This window comes from Silene latifolia, chromosome 10, assembly GCF_048544455.1.
Source record: "Silene latifolia isolate original U9 population chromosome 10, ASM4854445v1, whole genome shotgun sequence".
NCBI lineage: Eukaryota > Viridiplantae > Streptophyta > Magnoliopsida > Caryophyllales > Caryophyllaceae > Silene > Silene latifolia.
The window spans coordinates 35,481,440-35,495,738 of record NC_133535.1 but is presented as its reverse complement, the minus strand read 5'-3'; the positions used below and the strand labels follow the sequence as shown (position 1 = coordinate 35,495,738).

The 14,299-nt window shown below is 36.8% G+C and overlaps 1 protein-coding gene across 1 annotated transcript; it reads left to right on the top strand.

Annotated features, from left to right (window-relative positions):
• On the top strand, positions 1-13,053 carry LOC141605483 (uncharacterized). Its single transcript, XM_074424276.1, has 4 exons — positions 1-757; positions 1,430-1,573; positions 12,604-12,690; positions 12,774-13,053. The coding sequence occupies exons 1-4, from the start codon at positions 722-724 to the stop codon at positions 12,894-12,896; spliced, it is 390 nt and encodes a 129-aa protein (XP_074280377.1). The 5' UTR covers positions 1-721; the 3' UTR covers positions 12,897-13,053.
• Positions 13,054-14,299: the final 1,246 nt, after the last annotated feature.

The window sequence follows — 14,299 nt, the reverse complement described above, 5'->3', positions numbered from 1 at the left end:
GGATCTTAAATCTCAAAAATCCATTTTGGAATATTACATTGCTTTCAACCAAGAACTTGAGCATTGCAACAGTTGTATAGTCACAGAACTTAACGAATATAAAACAAATGGATTTTTTGAGATCGAGGAGCTTAAGAGCTTGCTTAGAAATAGCGAAACTGAGATTGAGGATTTGATATTCTCAAAGGAAGAGCTGGAAACAAGGTTACTTGTAGTTCAAGCAACAGTTGATGAGATAAGTGCTCAGATAAGCTCTCATGAAAAGAGGAAAATTGAAGGGCCGTCATATGCTTCTCGTGAAACTCTGAGAATAGCATTCATCAAGGAGCAGTATGAAACAAAGCTGCAGGAAATTCGTCATCAACTTTCAATTTCTGAAAAGCATGGAGAGGCAATGCTGAGGAAGCTACAAGATTCTCTTGATGATCTTGAGAACACGAAGAAACGCGAAGCATCTCAAATGAAAAGAAATGAAGAACTCCTAATGAAAATTGCAGAATTGGAGATTGAGTTGCATATGGTCCTCGCTGATAACCGTGAAAATTAACAAAGATATGAACAGATGAAGGTTGAGTTGGATTGCTCGACTATGAGTTTAGATTGCTGTAAGAATGAAAAAAATCAGCTACTAACGTCATTAAAGGAATGCAATGATTACAAACGTAAATCGGGAGATGAAGTGGAAACGTGAAGGAACAAAGGTGAGTACTACAAAGCGTCAATGAGACATGTTCTGATTAACCCACAAGCAGCACAGGTATTTTTCATTGTGCTACACCATGGATATTGTTTGAAAAGAGTTCTAGCTTGCTAAATTTATTTACATGCAATGTAGTATCAGCATATTTTATGCCCTACCTGAGAAAAACAAATTAAGTTATCAACTAGCTTTTCTAGTAAAGTCTATAATCTAACAAATTAAGGTCTTAAAGAAAAGGTTATTATCTAACAAATTAAGGTCTTAAAAATCAGCTCAAACTTCTTACCATACCATAGGACTGTCTCTTTGACTCTGATCTGTTTTACAATCTTTTCGATTGTTTTATTGTTATGGCAAATTGTGTCTCACATATCTGTTGATTTTCTTGTTTATATAATTAAAGACATCTATTTTGTTCTTATTTTATAAAGATATGATATATTGATATAGCACATATTCAGTTATCAACTAGCTTTTCTAGTAAAGTCATTAGGAGTGGTATTCATGACCTACGCTCTAAACCGTAAACATCAAAACTTCCCTTATGGCTCCCTTTACACAAACAATACATACTACGTATAAGACAAAGGAGTTTTACATGTATCAATAGCTCGGCTTTATGATGTATTCAAGTTTAATGTTTTAGTAAGCTTTATCGAAATCATGGAAGTTACTTTAATGTTATTCATCCTTCTGAAATTCCTTAATGTGAATTAATTCATTATGAAGCGGGAAGTTTTGGTAACTACCACTACAGAAGAATTGTCAGACCGGCGAAATAGTGAAAATGATGTCAAGCACAATGAAGACCTCCTCAACAATCAGCTCAAACCCGATGTTTTGTTGTCAATCATTGAACGCCTTCAAAAAGAGGTATGAACTTTCTACTTCTCAGAAATTCTGTAATCTGATGAGAATAGATTACTGCATATTTCATCTCAATATAAGTTGTGCTCCAGTTTTCTATTGAGTTTTATGCGTATTCCCTATGTGTTCTCTTTGTCGTGAAATTGTCGTTTAACATTTCAATTTGACACCCCTCGGAGAAAGGGAAGTAGATTATTCTAGTTAAGGATGATATACATGGTTTACCTATTACTCTATTAGATATTGCTTGAAAGATTGAGGTGAAGGGTAATTCAGGAATTTAAGCTTTAAAGGCGACTTTTTCCCGCCACTCCGCCAGGCAAATCACGGTAATGTTGTGCACGCTCTAAGTGGTTGACATACTTGTTGAGTTTATGGATTCAAGTACCTAAGAGGGGGAGGGGGTGAATTAGGTACTCTTTTAAAAATTTTAACTTCAACTTTATTGGATTAAAGTAAGTTAAGTGAACAAAAGAGATTAAAGGATACTTTGAATAATATTGAAAGATTGAACAAGTATCACGATGAATGTTTGCTGAAGTATGAAAGCAACAATCGTTCGATTTGTATCTATTTGTCTCAGTTTGTGGAATATTACTGCAGACCAAATGCGACAGTATGATGAACTGTTACTTCTAAGGTTTAAGCGAAACAATACAAACAAACAAAGTAAAAAGCAGCGGAAATAAAGTAAAAAACAATGAACACGAGATTTTTGAATTGGTTCGGCAAATACTCAAGTGCCTACGTCCAATCTACCTTTTTATTACTTTCCTTTAGTGATCTACTCCGACAACTAAAAGACCCTTGTAATAAAAGACGCCAACCCACTCCGGTTGCAAAGCTAGTACAAGAACTACTCCGTTCTTATGACAAGCTAACTCGCAATCTACTCCGATTGCCAAGAGTTAAAGGACTACTCCGTCCTAGAACTCAACAACTCACAACCTACTCCGGTTGCCAACTCACAACCTACTCCGGTTGTCAAGAGTTAAAGACTACTCCGTCCTAAACTCTACTAACACACTTAGAATGTTATAGGATCAAGTTTCCACTAACATATTCTTAACAAAGAATAGAGATGGACAACTTTTACAAGATCAACAATTCTTAAGCAAGAGAGTTTAGTATTATAAAGCAACAGTAGCCACGACTGTAGTAACTTGAAGACACTTGAAGACTTTTAAAGGTTTTTGCAAATAAACACAATTTTTAAGCTTTAAAAACAATTTGCAAAGTTGAAAGAATTATTTCAGAAAAGTCTTAAGGATTTATGGAGAGGATGCGGTTTATATAGAGGAGGTGAGTGAAGGAGGTTGCTAGGGTTTTGAAGGGTCAAAGACCTCACATGTGAAGGGCAATAGCAACCACCCAAAACTTGCACCAAAGAGGACTCTTTTGCAAAGGTAAGAATAGGGAAAGATGGTTTGAAAAATAACCTTAAAAGCTCATGCAAATTCTGAAAACAAAGAGAGAAAAGACAAGTCACATGATGACAAGTTGACACTAAAATGGCAAAAAGCATTCTTTGTTTTCTTAAAGACTCAAAGGATTGAATTTGCATAAAGAGGAAACATTTTGAAATAATTCAAACCACTCTTTAAAGAATACCATCTCCTTAATAAAAATCTGATTTTTTTATCTTTGAAAATAAAAGTCACGTGAAAGCTTTGAAAGATAAAAGGGACTTCAAGTTTCTCGAGTTGTGGCATAATCCAAACAGCTGTTTGCGTGTGAAAGCAACAGTCGTCTGGACTGTTTCTATTACTCTAATATGCTCTACTTTCTCACTTGTACATTAGATGACACATGACTAAATACAATGGGATTAATAACAACTTCAACACTTCTTAATCCATGCTTGATATGATCATATATCCTGAAAAGGTAAACTAAGATGACACAAATCAAATGGGCATGTTATCATCAACATAAGGAACCCAACAAATTCCCCCTTTGATGATGACAAGCCCCAAACGAATGTATAAGCAATGTAAACACCTTGATTCAAGATTTTAAGCAAGCAAGATCAAAATGAGAGAAAGGACAATATCACCTTACCTAAGGCAAAAGCTAGAATCAAACTATCATGACAATTTTACATTGCCCCAAAGCAAGATTCAAAACTAAGAAGGTTAGGCCTAGACATTAGTTAATCAAAATGCAAAGAGATTAAGAGCATGAGTTTACCTTTTCCCCCTCTTGACATCATCAAACGGATAGGGATGTCAAAAGCATTAGAGTGCAGATATTTCACAAGAAAACACAAAAAGACACATGTAATTGTAACAAGGTAACAAGGTCAACATAAACGTACGGTTTAAACATAAGTTTACCATAGTTCACCATGGCTAAATAGAGTTTAACATATACCACCAAGCATTAAGATAACAAGTAAAGAAAATAGTCTTAGGAGGGCACAACAAGGTGGGACAAAAGATGTAAGGCAAAAGACAAGTGTGATTATGGGCAAATTTAGGGTGCGGAAGTTTGGTCATCATTTTGGAGGATAATGAAGAGGATTGAAAAAGGTGGAGGTTTGACAATGAAGGGCCGAGTCACAGTCATCTCAACTGTTGCATTGGATTTTGTTATATTGAAACCACCAAGGTATGCATCGATATACCTTCTCAACATATGATGAAAGAGCATCAACTTCTCATATTTTCCTTAGTACACGACATGTGATGGGGGAACATCAACTTCTTATATGTTGCTCTCATTTCATGAAAATTCTTGACAAATTTGATCTTGACCTTTGAGCATAGCAACAGTGGCATACACTGTGACTTCCTTTCAATTTCTTCCAAATTTTTGCTTTCCTTATTTTCTCAAGACCGTCGCATTTTTCAATTTCATCTATCTCGTTTCCAATAATCACTTTGACATTTCACATATTGCCTTCCCTTTTTTTTTTTTTTTTTTTTTTTTTTTTTTTTGATTTTCCAACCAACTTCAATTTTTAATTTCATCTATCTCCATTTTTCGAACCAACTTCCCAATCATCTCTTGAAGCATATGTAGAACATGTAGTTGTTTGGTTCTTTGTTTCACATAGACCTTTGCGACGATGAAGTAGCTTTCTCCTTTCTTTTGTTGGCTTTCTTTGCCGGAATCGGATCTAACTCAGTAGACTTAGTCGGATCCTCATTCAAATCAATTGGAGTTTCTTCAATTTCATCGATATTCACAGTCACGGTCTCGGTGGAGGAGCTTGGGACAGTGGTGAGAGGTCATTTTCACGGGTTTGATGGGTATAGGGGTATTGAATGACGTCTTGACCATGGTGGGTTAAAGGGTAGGTTAAATGGAGGGATTTGGGAGATGAAGGGATAAGTGGGTTGTGAGATTTCGGTGGGTTGAGGGAGTTTGGACGGTGGGTTGTAGGTAGGAAGTGGCTCAATAAATGTGGTAAGTGAGGTAGTTGGCCCAATCTTGAACATATTTAATTACTCGAAATAAAAATGCAAGGTAGCATATTTTAAACATAAATTTAGATATGAGGTTGAGTGATTACCGACTCACAAATACGGTGTCAATTTTTGGTCTAAACATGATGTCAATGCACTTAGAATACTCAAACATATATCCAATTTTAATTTAATCAATTAAGGAAATTTGTAAAACTCACACTAAAAATCACAAGCAGTTAATTAACCCAATTTCTAGTCTAAATTTCTCAAAATGTTCTCTTGCAAGTGGCTTAGTGAAAATATCGGCAATTTGATTTTCGGTTTTGCAAAAGATAAGTTTAATATGTCCTTTTTCCACATGATCTCGAATAAAATGGTGACGAATATCAATATGTTTGGTTTTAGAGTGTTGAATAGGATTTTTGGAAATATTTATTGCACTCGTATTATCACACATTAAAGGAATGGAGTCAAAAATAATACCAAAATCCAAGAGTTGTTGTTTTACCCAAAGGAGTTGAGAACAACAATGTGCCGCGCTAACGTACTCACTTTCGGCCGTAGAAAGAGCTACCGTGTTTTGTTTCTTTGAGGCCCAAGAAGTCAAGCAAGGACCCAAGAACGTTGCAATTCCGGAGGTACTCTTTCTATCCACCGTGCACCCCGCATAGTCCGCATCCGAAAAGCCTATGAGATCAAAAGGACAATATAAGGGATACCACAAGTAAAGATTTTGTGTTCCAATCAAATACCGAAGAATTCGTTTAACGGCTTTGAAATGTGATTCTTTCGGATTTGCTTGGAACCTAGCACATAAACAAACGCTAAAGAGAATGTCGGGACAACTTGCGGTCAAGTAAAGAAGTGAGCCTATCATACCTCTATACACCTTATCACTAACATTCTTACCGAGTTCATCTTTGTCCAATTTGGACCCGGCTACCATAGGTGTATCATGAGGCTTACCATTAGTCATCCCAAATTTCTTAAGCATTTCCTTAATATACTTTTGTTGATGGATCATGATTCCATCCTTTGATTGCTTAATTTGGAGCCCAAGGAAGAATCCTAGCTCACCCATCATGCTCATTTCAAACTCCGATTTCATTAGTTCCGAAAAATATAAGTAAAGGAGTTCATTTGTTGCACAAAATATAATGTCATCAACATATACTTGTGCAACCAACAGTTCACTGGACTGTTGCTTTAAGAACAATGTTTTGTCAACGGAGCCTCTTTTAAAACCATTTTCAATAAGAAATTTAGACAATCTATCATACCAACATCTTGGTGCTTGTTTTAAACCATAAAGAGCTTTGTCTAATTTGAAAACATGGTTAGGCAAGTCATTGTTCTCAAAACCCGGTGGTTGCTCTACAAAGACATCTTCTTCCAAATATCCATTTAAGAAAGCGGTTTTGACATCCATTTGGAAGAGTTTAATGCCTTTGTGAGCCGCAAAAGCTATAAGTAATCGTATGGCTTCAAGTCTAGCTACCGGTGCATAGGTTTCATCATAATCAATACCCTCTTGTTGGTTATAACCTTGCACCACTAGTCTAGCCTTGTTCCTTACAATTTCTCCGAGTCATCAAGCTTATTGCGAAAGACCCACCTAGTACCAATGACGGTACGATTAGGCGGTCTAGGGACTAAGTGCCATACCTCATTCCTTTTGAATTGATTGAGTTCTTCTTGCATGGCAAGAAACAGATCGCATCGATCAAGGCGATGTTAAATTTGAAGGTTCAATTTGAGAAAGGAACGCATTGTGGGCACAATACTCATTGAGATGAGCGAGATTGTTGAGGGATGATCTTGTTCGAATTCCCGAGTTGAGATCACTTGTGAGATTAGTGAGTGGATGAGAGCTTTGTTGTTTCCACTTCTTTGGAACAATAGTTTCATGTTCCCCCTCAGCTGCATCAGTCACAGTGACTGTTTCTATTGGCCTGGAAAGATCTTCGTCCTCACTGTTTTGGTTTTCTTCAGTTCTGGAGGTAGAAGCAACAGTCGTTGGGTCTGTTGCTTCCAGAGAAGAAACAGTAGCAGAGTTGCTACGTGTTCCCCCTGAGTTGCTGATCTTCTTTGAAGGTGACAGTCTCTGTGTCTGTTGCAATTCAGTGCTGGGAGCTTCTTCATCCTCGAATACAAAGTCCTTTCGAACAAGACCAATCTCAAACTCGTCATCCTCATCCTCATCATCATCATCATCCATGTTTTGTACCTATCCAAGCACACTAGATTCATCAAAAATGACATGGATGCTTTCTTCAATTAACAAGGTTCGTTTATTGTAAATTTTATAGGCCTTGCTATGATTGGAGTACCCAATAAATACTCCTTCATCACTACGTGGATCGAACTTACCCAAATTGTTTTTACCATTGTTATGAACAAAACATTTGCTTCCAAAACATCTAAAATATGAAATGTTGGGTTTTCTTCCACGTAACGATTCATAGGGAGTTTTATTTAATATACTCCTTATCATGACACGATTATGAATGTAGCAAGCGGTATTTACCGCTTCGGCCCAAAAATTCTTAGGCAACTTACTAGATAATAACATTGTTCTAGCCATTCCTTCAAGGGTTCTATTCATCCTTTCAACCACACCATTTTGTTGTGGGGTTCTAGGAGCCGAGAAGTTATGGTCTACACCATTGTCATCACAATAAGCACCAAATGATGAGTTTTCGAATTCGGTTCCATGATCGGTTCTCATTGAAACAAGTTTTAAACCAAGTTTATTTTGAATCTTCTTTAACCAAATTAGAAACTCATCAAATGTCTCATCCTTAGAGCTTAGGAAGAGTGCCCAAACAAACCTAGAGTAATCATCAACAATGGCACACACATAACGACTACCACCTCTACTTCTAGTTCTCATTGGTCCACACAAGTCGATATGTAAAAGTTGCAAAGGTTGAGATGTACTCATAATTCTTTTGGATTTGAAGGAACTTTTAACATGTTTACCTCTAGCACATTCATCACATACTTTATCAATGTCAAATTTTATATTAGGAATGCCTTCAACTAAATCAAGTCTTTTAAGGGTATTAAGAGTTTTTGTACTAACATGACCAAACCTTTTATGCCATAACCAAGGATCATTGTTCATTACACTCATGCAAGACATGGTGTGACCGGATAGAGTGTTCAAATTAGTTAAGTATTCATCTTTGACACGTCTTCCTTCGAGTATTAGTTCATTGGTAGTGGCATCAATTATTCGACACATATTAGGACTAAATTCTACTATATTACCCTTATCACAAAGTTGAGAAATGCTAAGGAGATTATGCTTCAAACCTTTGACAAGCCGCACGTTGTCGACACAAAGTAATGATGACTTACCAACTTTTCCAATGCCAATTACTTCACCTTTCTTGTTGTCACCAAACCTTACCGTGCCACCATCATATGCTTTAAGTGAGAGGAATTGGCTTCTATCACCCGTCATGTGACGAGAGCATCCACTATCCAAGTACCAATTGCGGCCGCCTCTCACCAAGCCCTACACAAGATTAGACTTTGAGTTTAGGAACCCAAACAAACTTGGGTCCCCTTTTGTGATCAACATATCTTATGGTATCTTTCCTAATCCATATTTGCTTAATTATTTTGATGTTCTTGTTAATGTCATGAAATCTTTTCTCACAAGTGTTGAGGACATGACCATTCTTACCACAATAATTGCAAATAATGTATTCGGGAAGACCCACGTATTTTCTCCTTCTAAAATCGTTTTAGGCTTTCTGGATGCAACGATCTGTCTGACTGTTCCATTTGAACCCCAAACCAATAGAGTTTTGTTACACCTCTCGGTTTGATTCGTGAGGAAGTTTAACACGGTTTGACTTCCTTCCCATTTTTCAGTGATGTTTTTAGCATTAACAAGTTCATTGGTCAAGTCATTGACACGTGAGAGGAGATGCAAATTCTTTTCTTTTTCTCTCTTGAGTTCATCATTGTTAACACTTTCAATAGACAACCTTTTCTCAACTATGAAGTCATGGGTGTGGTTGTTGAGTTTAGACACGAGATACATGATTCTTTCTTTGGACTCTTCATATTTAGATGTCATCTCGTCAAGTCTTTTGTTTAGATCAACGATTTCATCGGATCTATGATGAGGAGAAGACCTAGAAGTGCTACATTCAGGCATACCTTTTTGAAAGATAGTAAGCCTATCATGAAGAACTTCTATTTCATTCTTGAGACAAACAACCTCACCTTTTAGACACTTGTTTTCATTGACCAAACATTCATTTTTCTCATTGGACTTGTCTAAATGTTTGTCGAAGCAACGAGTCTCGCATTACACTTTGTTTCTTTTAGGTCTACAATCTCAACCACAAGGTCATCTAATTCATCTTTGAGAGCATCTTTGTCCTTCAAAAGGTCATCACGTTCCTTGGTTAGCAAGGAAACTTGCATCACCAAAGTGGTGTTGACATTTTCAAGGTCAGAGACATCCGTGGGGATCATTTTAAGACACTCAAGTTCTTTAGTCAATTGTTTGTTCAATTTGTTGACTCTTTTTACTTCATCATAAGCCTCGAGAGGTGTGACAGTGACACTGTCTGTTGCTTTCAGTTCATTTAAGGTTAAAGTTTTCTTGAGCAATTTCTTCAATTTCGTCTTGCATGACATCAAGCTTATCATTTTGTGAACGACACTTATCAAAGAGTTTGTCAAGAAGCTTACATACCTTTTCTTTGGAGTAAGATCTAACCTTGGCTTTTAGATGTTTTACCTCATTGTCGGAGTCCGAGTCGGAATCATCGGGGTGAGCCATGAGACATCTAAGATGTTCAATTTTGGAAGTTTTTGAGACTTTGTCCTTGAGATGACTTGTAAGACACATTTTAGACTCTAGTTGCTCCTCGATGAGTTTCTCATCTTCCTCGGAGTCGGACATTCCCCAAATTACGGTCATGACTCTATGTTTGTAGTCCCTTTTAACTTTATCTCGTTTTTCCTTTGATTCGATTTCATCCCACTTGGGACATTCTTTAACTTGGTGAGTTTTATCACCACACTTAAAGCATCCCACGGTGGAACTAGGTCGTTTCCTGGGAAGACGTTTTTTCGAGTAATTATTATTGAACTTTCTATTTTCTAGATCATTGACCAACCCAACTAGGTTCCTTGAGAACATAGCAAACTCGTTTTCCTCCTCGTCTTCTCCATCGCTTGGAGAGGACGTGAGAGCGAGTCTCCTTCCCTTTGAAGACTCACTAGAATGCTTATCGAGATTGAACTCGTGAGCCATTAGTGATCCCATTAGTTCATGAGGAGATAGGGTTGACAAATCTTTGGCTTCCTCTATAGCGGTAACCTTGGGTTGCCACTTAGAGGTTAGACTACGAAGGATTTTCCGAATGATGTCCTCGGACTCGAAATCCCTTCCTAGACTTTTTAGCTCATTAATAATACAAGAAAAACGTGAAGAAAAGCTATTTATGGACTCGTCCTTTGACATTCTAAACATCTCATATTGTTGCATGAGAAGGTCAATACGGTGTTTTCTTACTTGGGACGTCCCTTCATAGGCAAGTACAAGGGAATCCCAAATAGATTTTGCCGTAGGACAACCGGAGATTCGACTAACTTCCCCCTCACCAACACAACGTTGAAGAATCGACATTGCTTTGGAATTCTTTTCGGCAAGCTTGAAGTCGTTTTCATTGTAATTTCTTTCCTCTTTTGTCTTGGTGAAACCGTTTAGAATATCGGTTTCCTCAATGGCAAGAGGTCCATTTTGGATGATGTTCCAACATTGATAATCGATACTTTTGATGTAATGTTCCATTTTGAGTTTCCACCATCCAAAATTCGAACCGGTAAAGACCGGGATCTTGGAGTGTTTCTCGGAATCCATTACCCACGAATCAAACTCTAAGGCGGTTAGCCTCGATCAAGAGCACGAGGCTCTGATACCAATTGTTGAGTTTATGGATTCAAGTACCTAAGAGGGGGAGGGGGTGAATTAGGTACTCTTTTAAAAATTTTAACTTCAACTTTATTGGATTAAAGTAAGTTAAGTGAACAAAAGAGATTTTAGGATACTTTGAATAATATTGAAAGATTGAACAAGTATCACGATGAATGTTTGCTGAAGTATGAAAGCAACAATCGTTCTGACTGTATCTATTTGTCTTAGTTTGTGGAATATTACTGCAGACCAAATGCGACAGTATGATGAACTGTTACTTCTAAGGTTTAAGCGAAACAATACAAACAAACAAAGTAAAAAGCAGCGGAAATAAAGTAAAAAACAATGAACACGAGATTTTTGAATTGGTTCGGCAAATACTCAAGTGCCTACGTCCAATCTACCTTTTTATTACTTTCCTTTAGTGATCTACTCCGACAACTAAAAGACCCTTGTAATAAAAGACGCCAACCCACTCCGGTTGCAAAGCTAGTACAAGAACTACTCCGTTCTTATGACAAGCTAACTCGCAATCTACTCCGATTGCCAAGAGTTAAAGGACTACTCCGTCCTAGAACTCAACAACTCACAACCTACTCCGGTTGCCAACTCACAACCTACTCCGGTTGTCAAGAGTTAAAGACTACTCCGTCCTAAACTCTACTAACACACTTAGAATGTTATAGGATCAAGTTTCCACTAACATATTCTTAACAAAGAATAGAGATGGACAACTTTTACAAGATCAACAATTCTTAAGCAAGAGAGTTTAGTATTATAAAGCAACAGTAGCCACGACTGTAGTAACTTGAAGACACTTGAAGACTTTTAAAGGTTTTTGCAAATAAACACAATTTTTAAGCTTTAAAAACAATTTGCAAAGTTGAAAGAATTATTTCAGAAAAGTCTTAAGGATTTATGGAGAGGATGCGGTTTATATAGAGGAGGTGAGTGAAGGAGGTTGCTAGGGTTTTGAAGGGTCAAAGACCTCACATGTGAAGGGCAATAGCAACCACCCAAAACTTGCACCAAAGAGGACTCTTTTGCAAAGGTAAGAATAGGGAAAGATGGTTTGAAAAATAACCTTAAAAGCTCATGCAAATTCTGAAAACAAAGAGAGAAAAGACAAGTCACATGATGACAAGTTGACACTAAAATGGCAAAAAGCATTCTTTGTTTTCTTAAAGACTCAAAGGATTGAATTTGCATAAAGAGGAAACATTTTGAAATAATTCAAACCACTCTTTAAAGAATACCATCTCCTTAATAAAAATCTGATTTTTTTATCTTTGAAAATAAAAGTCACGTGAAAGCTTTGAAAGATAAAAGGGACTTCAAGTTTCTCGAGTTGTGGCATAATCCAAACAATTTGTTTTGCGTGTGAAAGCAACAGTCGTCTGGACTGTTTCTATTACTCTAATATACTCTACTTTCTCACTTGTACATTAGATGACACATGACTAAATACAATGGGATTAATAACAACTTCAACACTTCTTAATCCATGCTTGATATGATCATATATCCTGAAAAGGTAAACTAAGATGACACAAATCAAATGGGCATGTTATCATCAACATAAGGAACCCAACAATACTCGTGGTTCCTCAGTCTCGGAATAGATGTTTCTTGGAAGTTTAGTGATAACTGCTAAGCTACGATTATTGTTGTTACAGTTGGAACAGATGAGCAGTGAAAACACGCTGCTGTCAGGAGATGAGAATCCAGATGATCTGGTTGGTGAAGTTTCACAGAGAGACAAGGTAAATTTATTTTTTAACCAGACACAGATAGTTATGCTCAACAACATATTAGTGTTCATTTGTCTTGTAACCTTTTTGCACAGGTGAGCGAGGAACTTGAAAGTATGTCTTCTTTACATAATGACTCTTTAAGAAGAGGGCACAAGATAGACAAAGGGCTTATATCGGAGTTGGAGCTACCAGATGCGGAGATGCCTCGCCGTTGAAGAAAAATTCAAGCATCCAATTTGATAACCATACTCAAACTCCAATGAACTAAGTTTCTGAAATTGTTTCTCACCACATCATTGTGACCGTTAGCATCCGGATTTGATAATTATCGCCCAATCACGTGTAATTGTAGTCACTGATATTCTTCTCCAATCTAACTCTAAACTTAACATAATCCATTAATATGTACATCATCTACTAATGCAGACTTTATTAAAGTTAATACTGTTTACCTACAAATAAGAAAAACACGCACCAAAGAAAAAGTTGCGACCTCTCGAATTCCAAGGTTCTTAGATTATCCTACTTAGTTAGTAGTTTACCACAAACTACCTAGAATATAAACTGACAAATAATAAGCAAAATGATCATGATGGATGAATGAGAGAGATTCCGCCTTGTCAAAGAGAGGTTTCATTTGTATTGTCACCGTTACGTTACCGCCACAAAACCTTGAGTACGCCAGTGCCCCAAAACATACTGCAGTCTGCATATAATATTGTAAACCCAGCAACAATGGATAAGAAGAAATAACATTCTAGCTTTAATTTTACGACATCAATAGTTCCCATAGTTTGCATATATTGTGTGATTAACCAAGAAAGCTTAGGTTCAGTCGAGATTCCAGCTAAATAAATACTCCCTCTGTTTCAGTCATTTGTTGTCCTTTTTCATATTAGGGTGTCTGAGTGAGTTGTTATCCTTTCTATTTTAAGAATGAACTTGATGAACAATTTGATTATTCACACTCAATTTGTTCCACTTGTCATTTATTAATTGGTCCCTCCCTCTTTCCTTGGTCTTTGTGCCAAAACCAAATGACAACAAATGACCGGGACGGAGGGATTATTATTTCCCTCATTTTCATATACACGCATTCGGTTACGGAGTTTTAACAATCGTTTATCAAGCAAAACTTGCCTAGTTTTGTAAACTTCCATGCCCCGAATAATCCGATTTGTCTTAATGAATGAGAAAGTGGTAGTGAATGTCTGAATGACAATGTTATCACATAGGCAATCTCAAATCCTCCTCCCACAATCCAAATCATGCAACGAACTTGCTCTAACAAACTAGATACGTCAGCATAACAAATTGACCTAACAGCTGTTAATTAGTTGGCGATTAGTTAGTTAGACAAATTGGAAGTTAGTTATACTATAAATAGCTTAATAATCATTTTGTAATGCATTTATAATTTTCATTTACATTTTCTTACACAAAATCTCTCTAAAACTTGTAATCAATTAGTTCTAAGAATAGTTTACATTTTGTAATCTTTACACTTGTAACTATTCTTCGAATTAATACAATTCTTCGATCTTTATCCGAACTGTACTGTTCTTCATTCTTGGAGTTCCTGTGTTGATCCTGTCTTTGTAACTTTCTTTTCGGATTT

Excerpts from the sequence above, each read along its gene's own strand:
- LOC141605483 (XM_074424276.1), top strand. The coding sequence starts at position 722 with ATGAGACATGTTCTGATTAACCCACAAGCAGCACAG. Across the intron at positions 1,574-12,603 it reads TTGAACGCCTTCAAAAAGAG|TTGGAACAGATGAGCAGTGA; the intron begins GTATGAACTTTC and ends TTGTTGTTACAG. Across the intron at positions 12,691-12,773 it reads AAGTTTCACAGAGAGACAAG|GTGAGCGAGGAACTTGAAAG; the intron begins GTAAATTTATTT and ends CTTTTTGCACAG.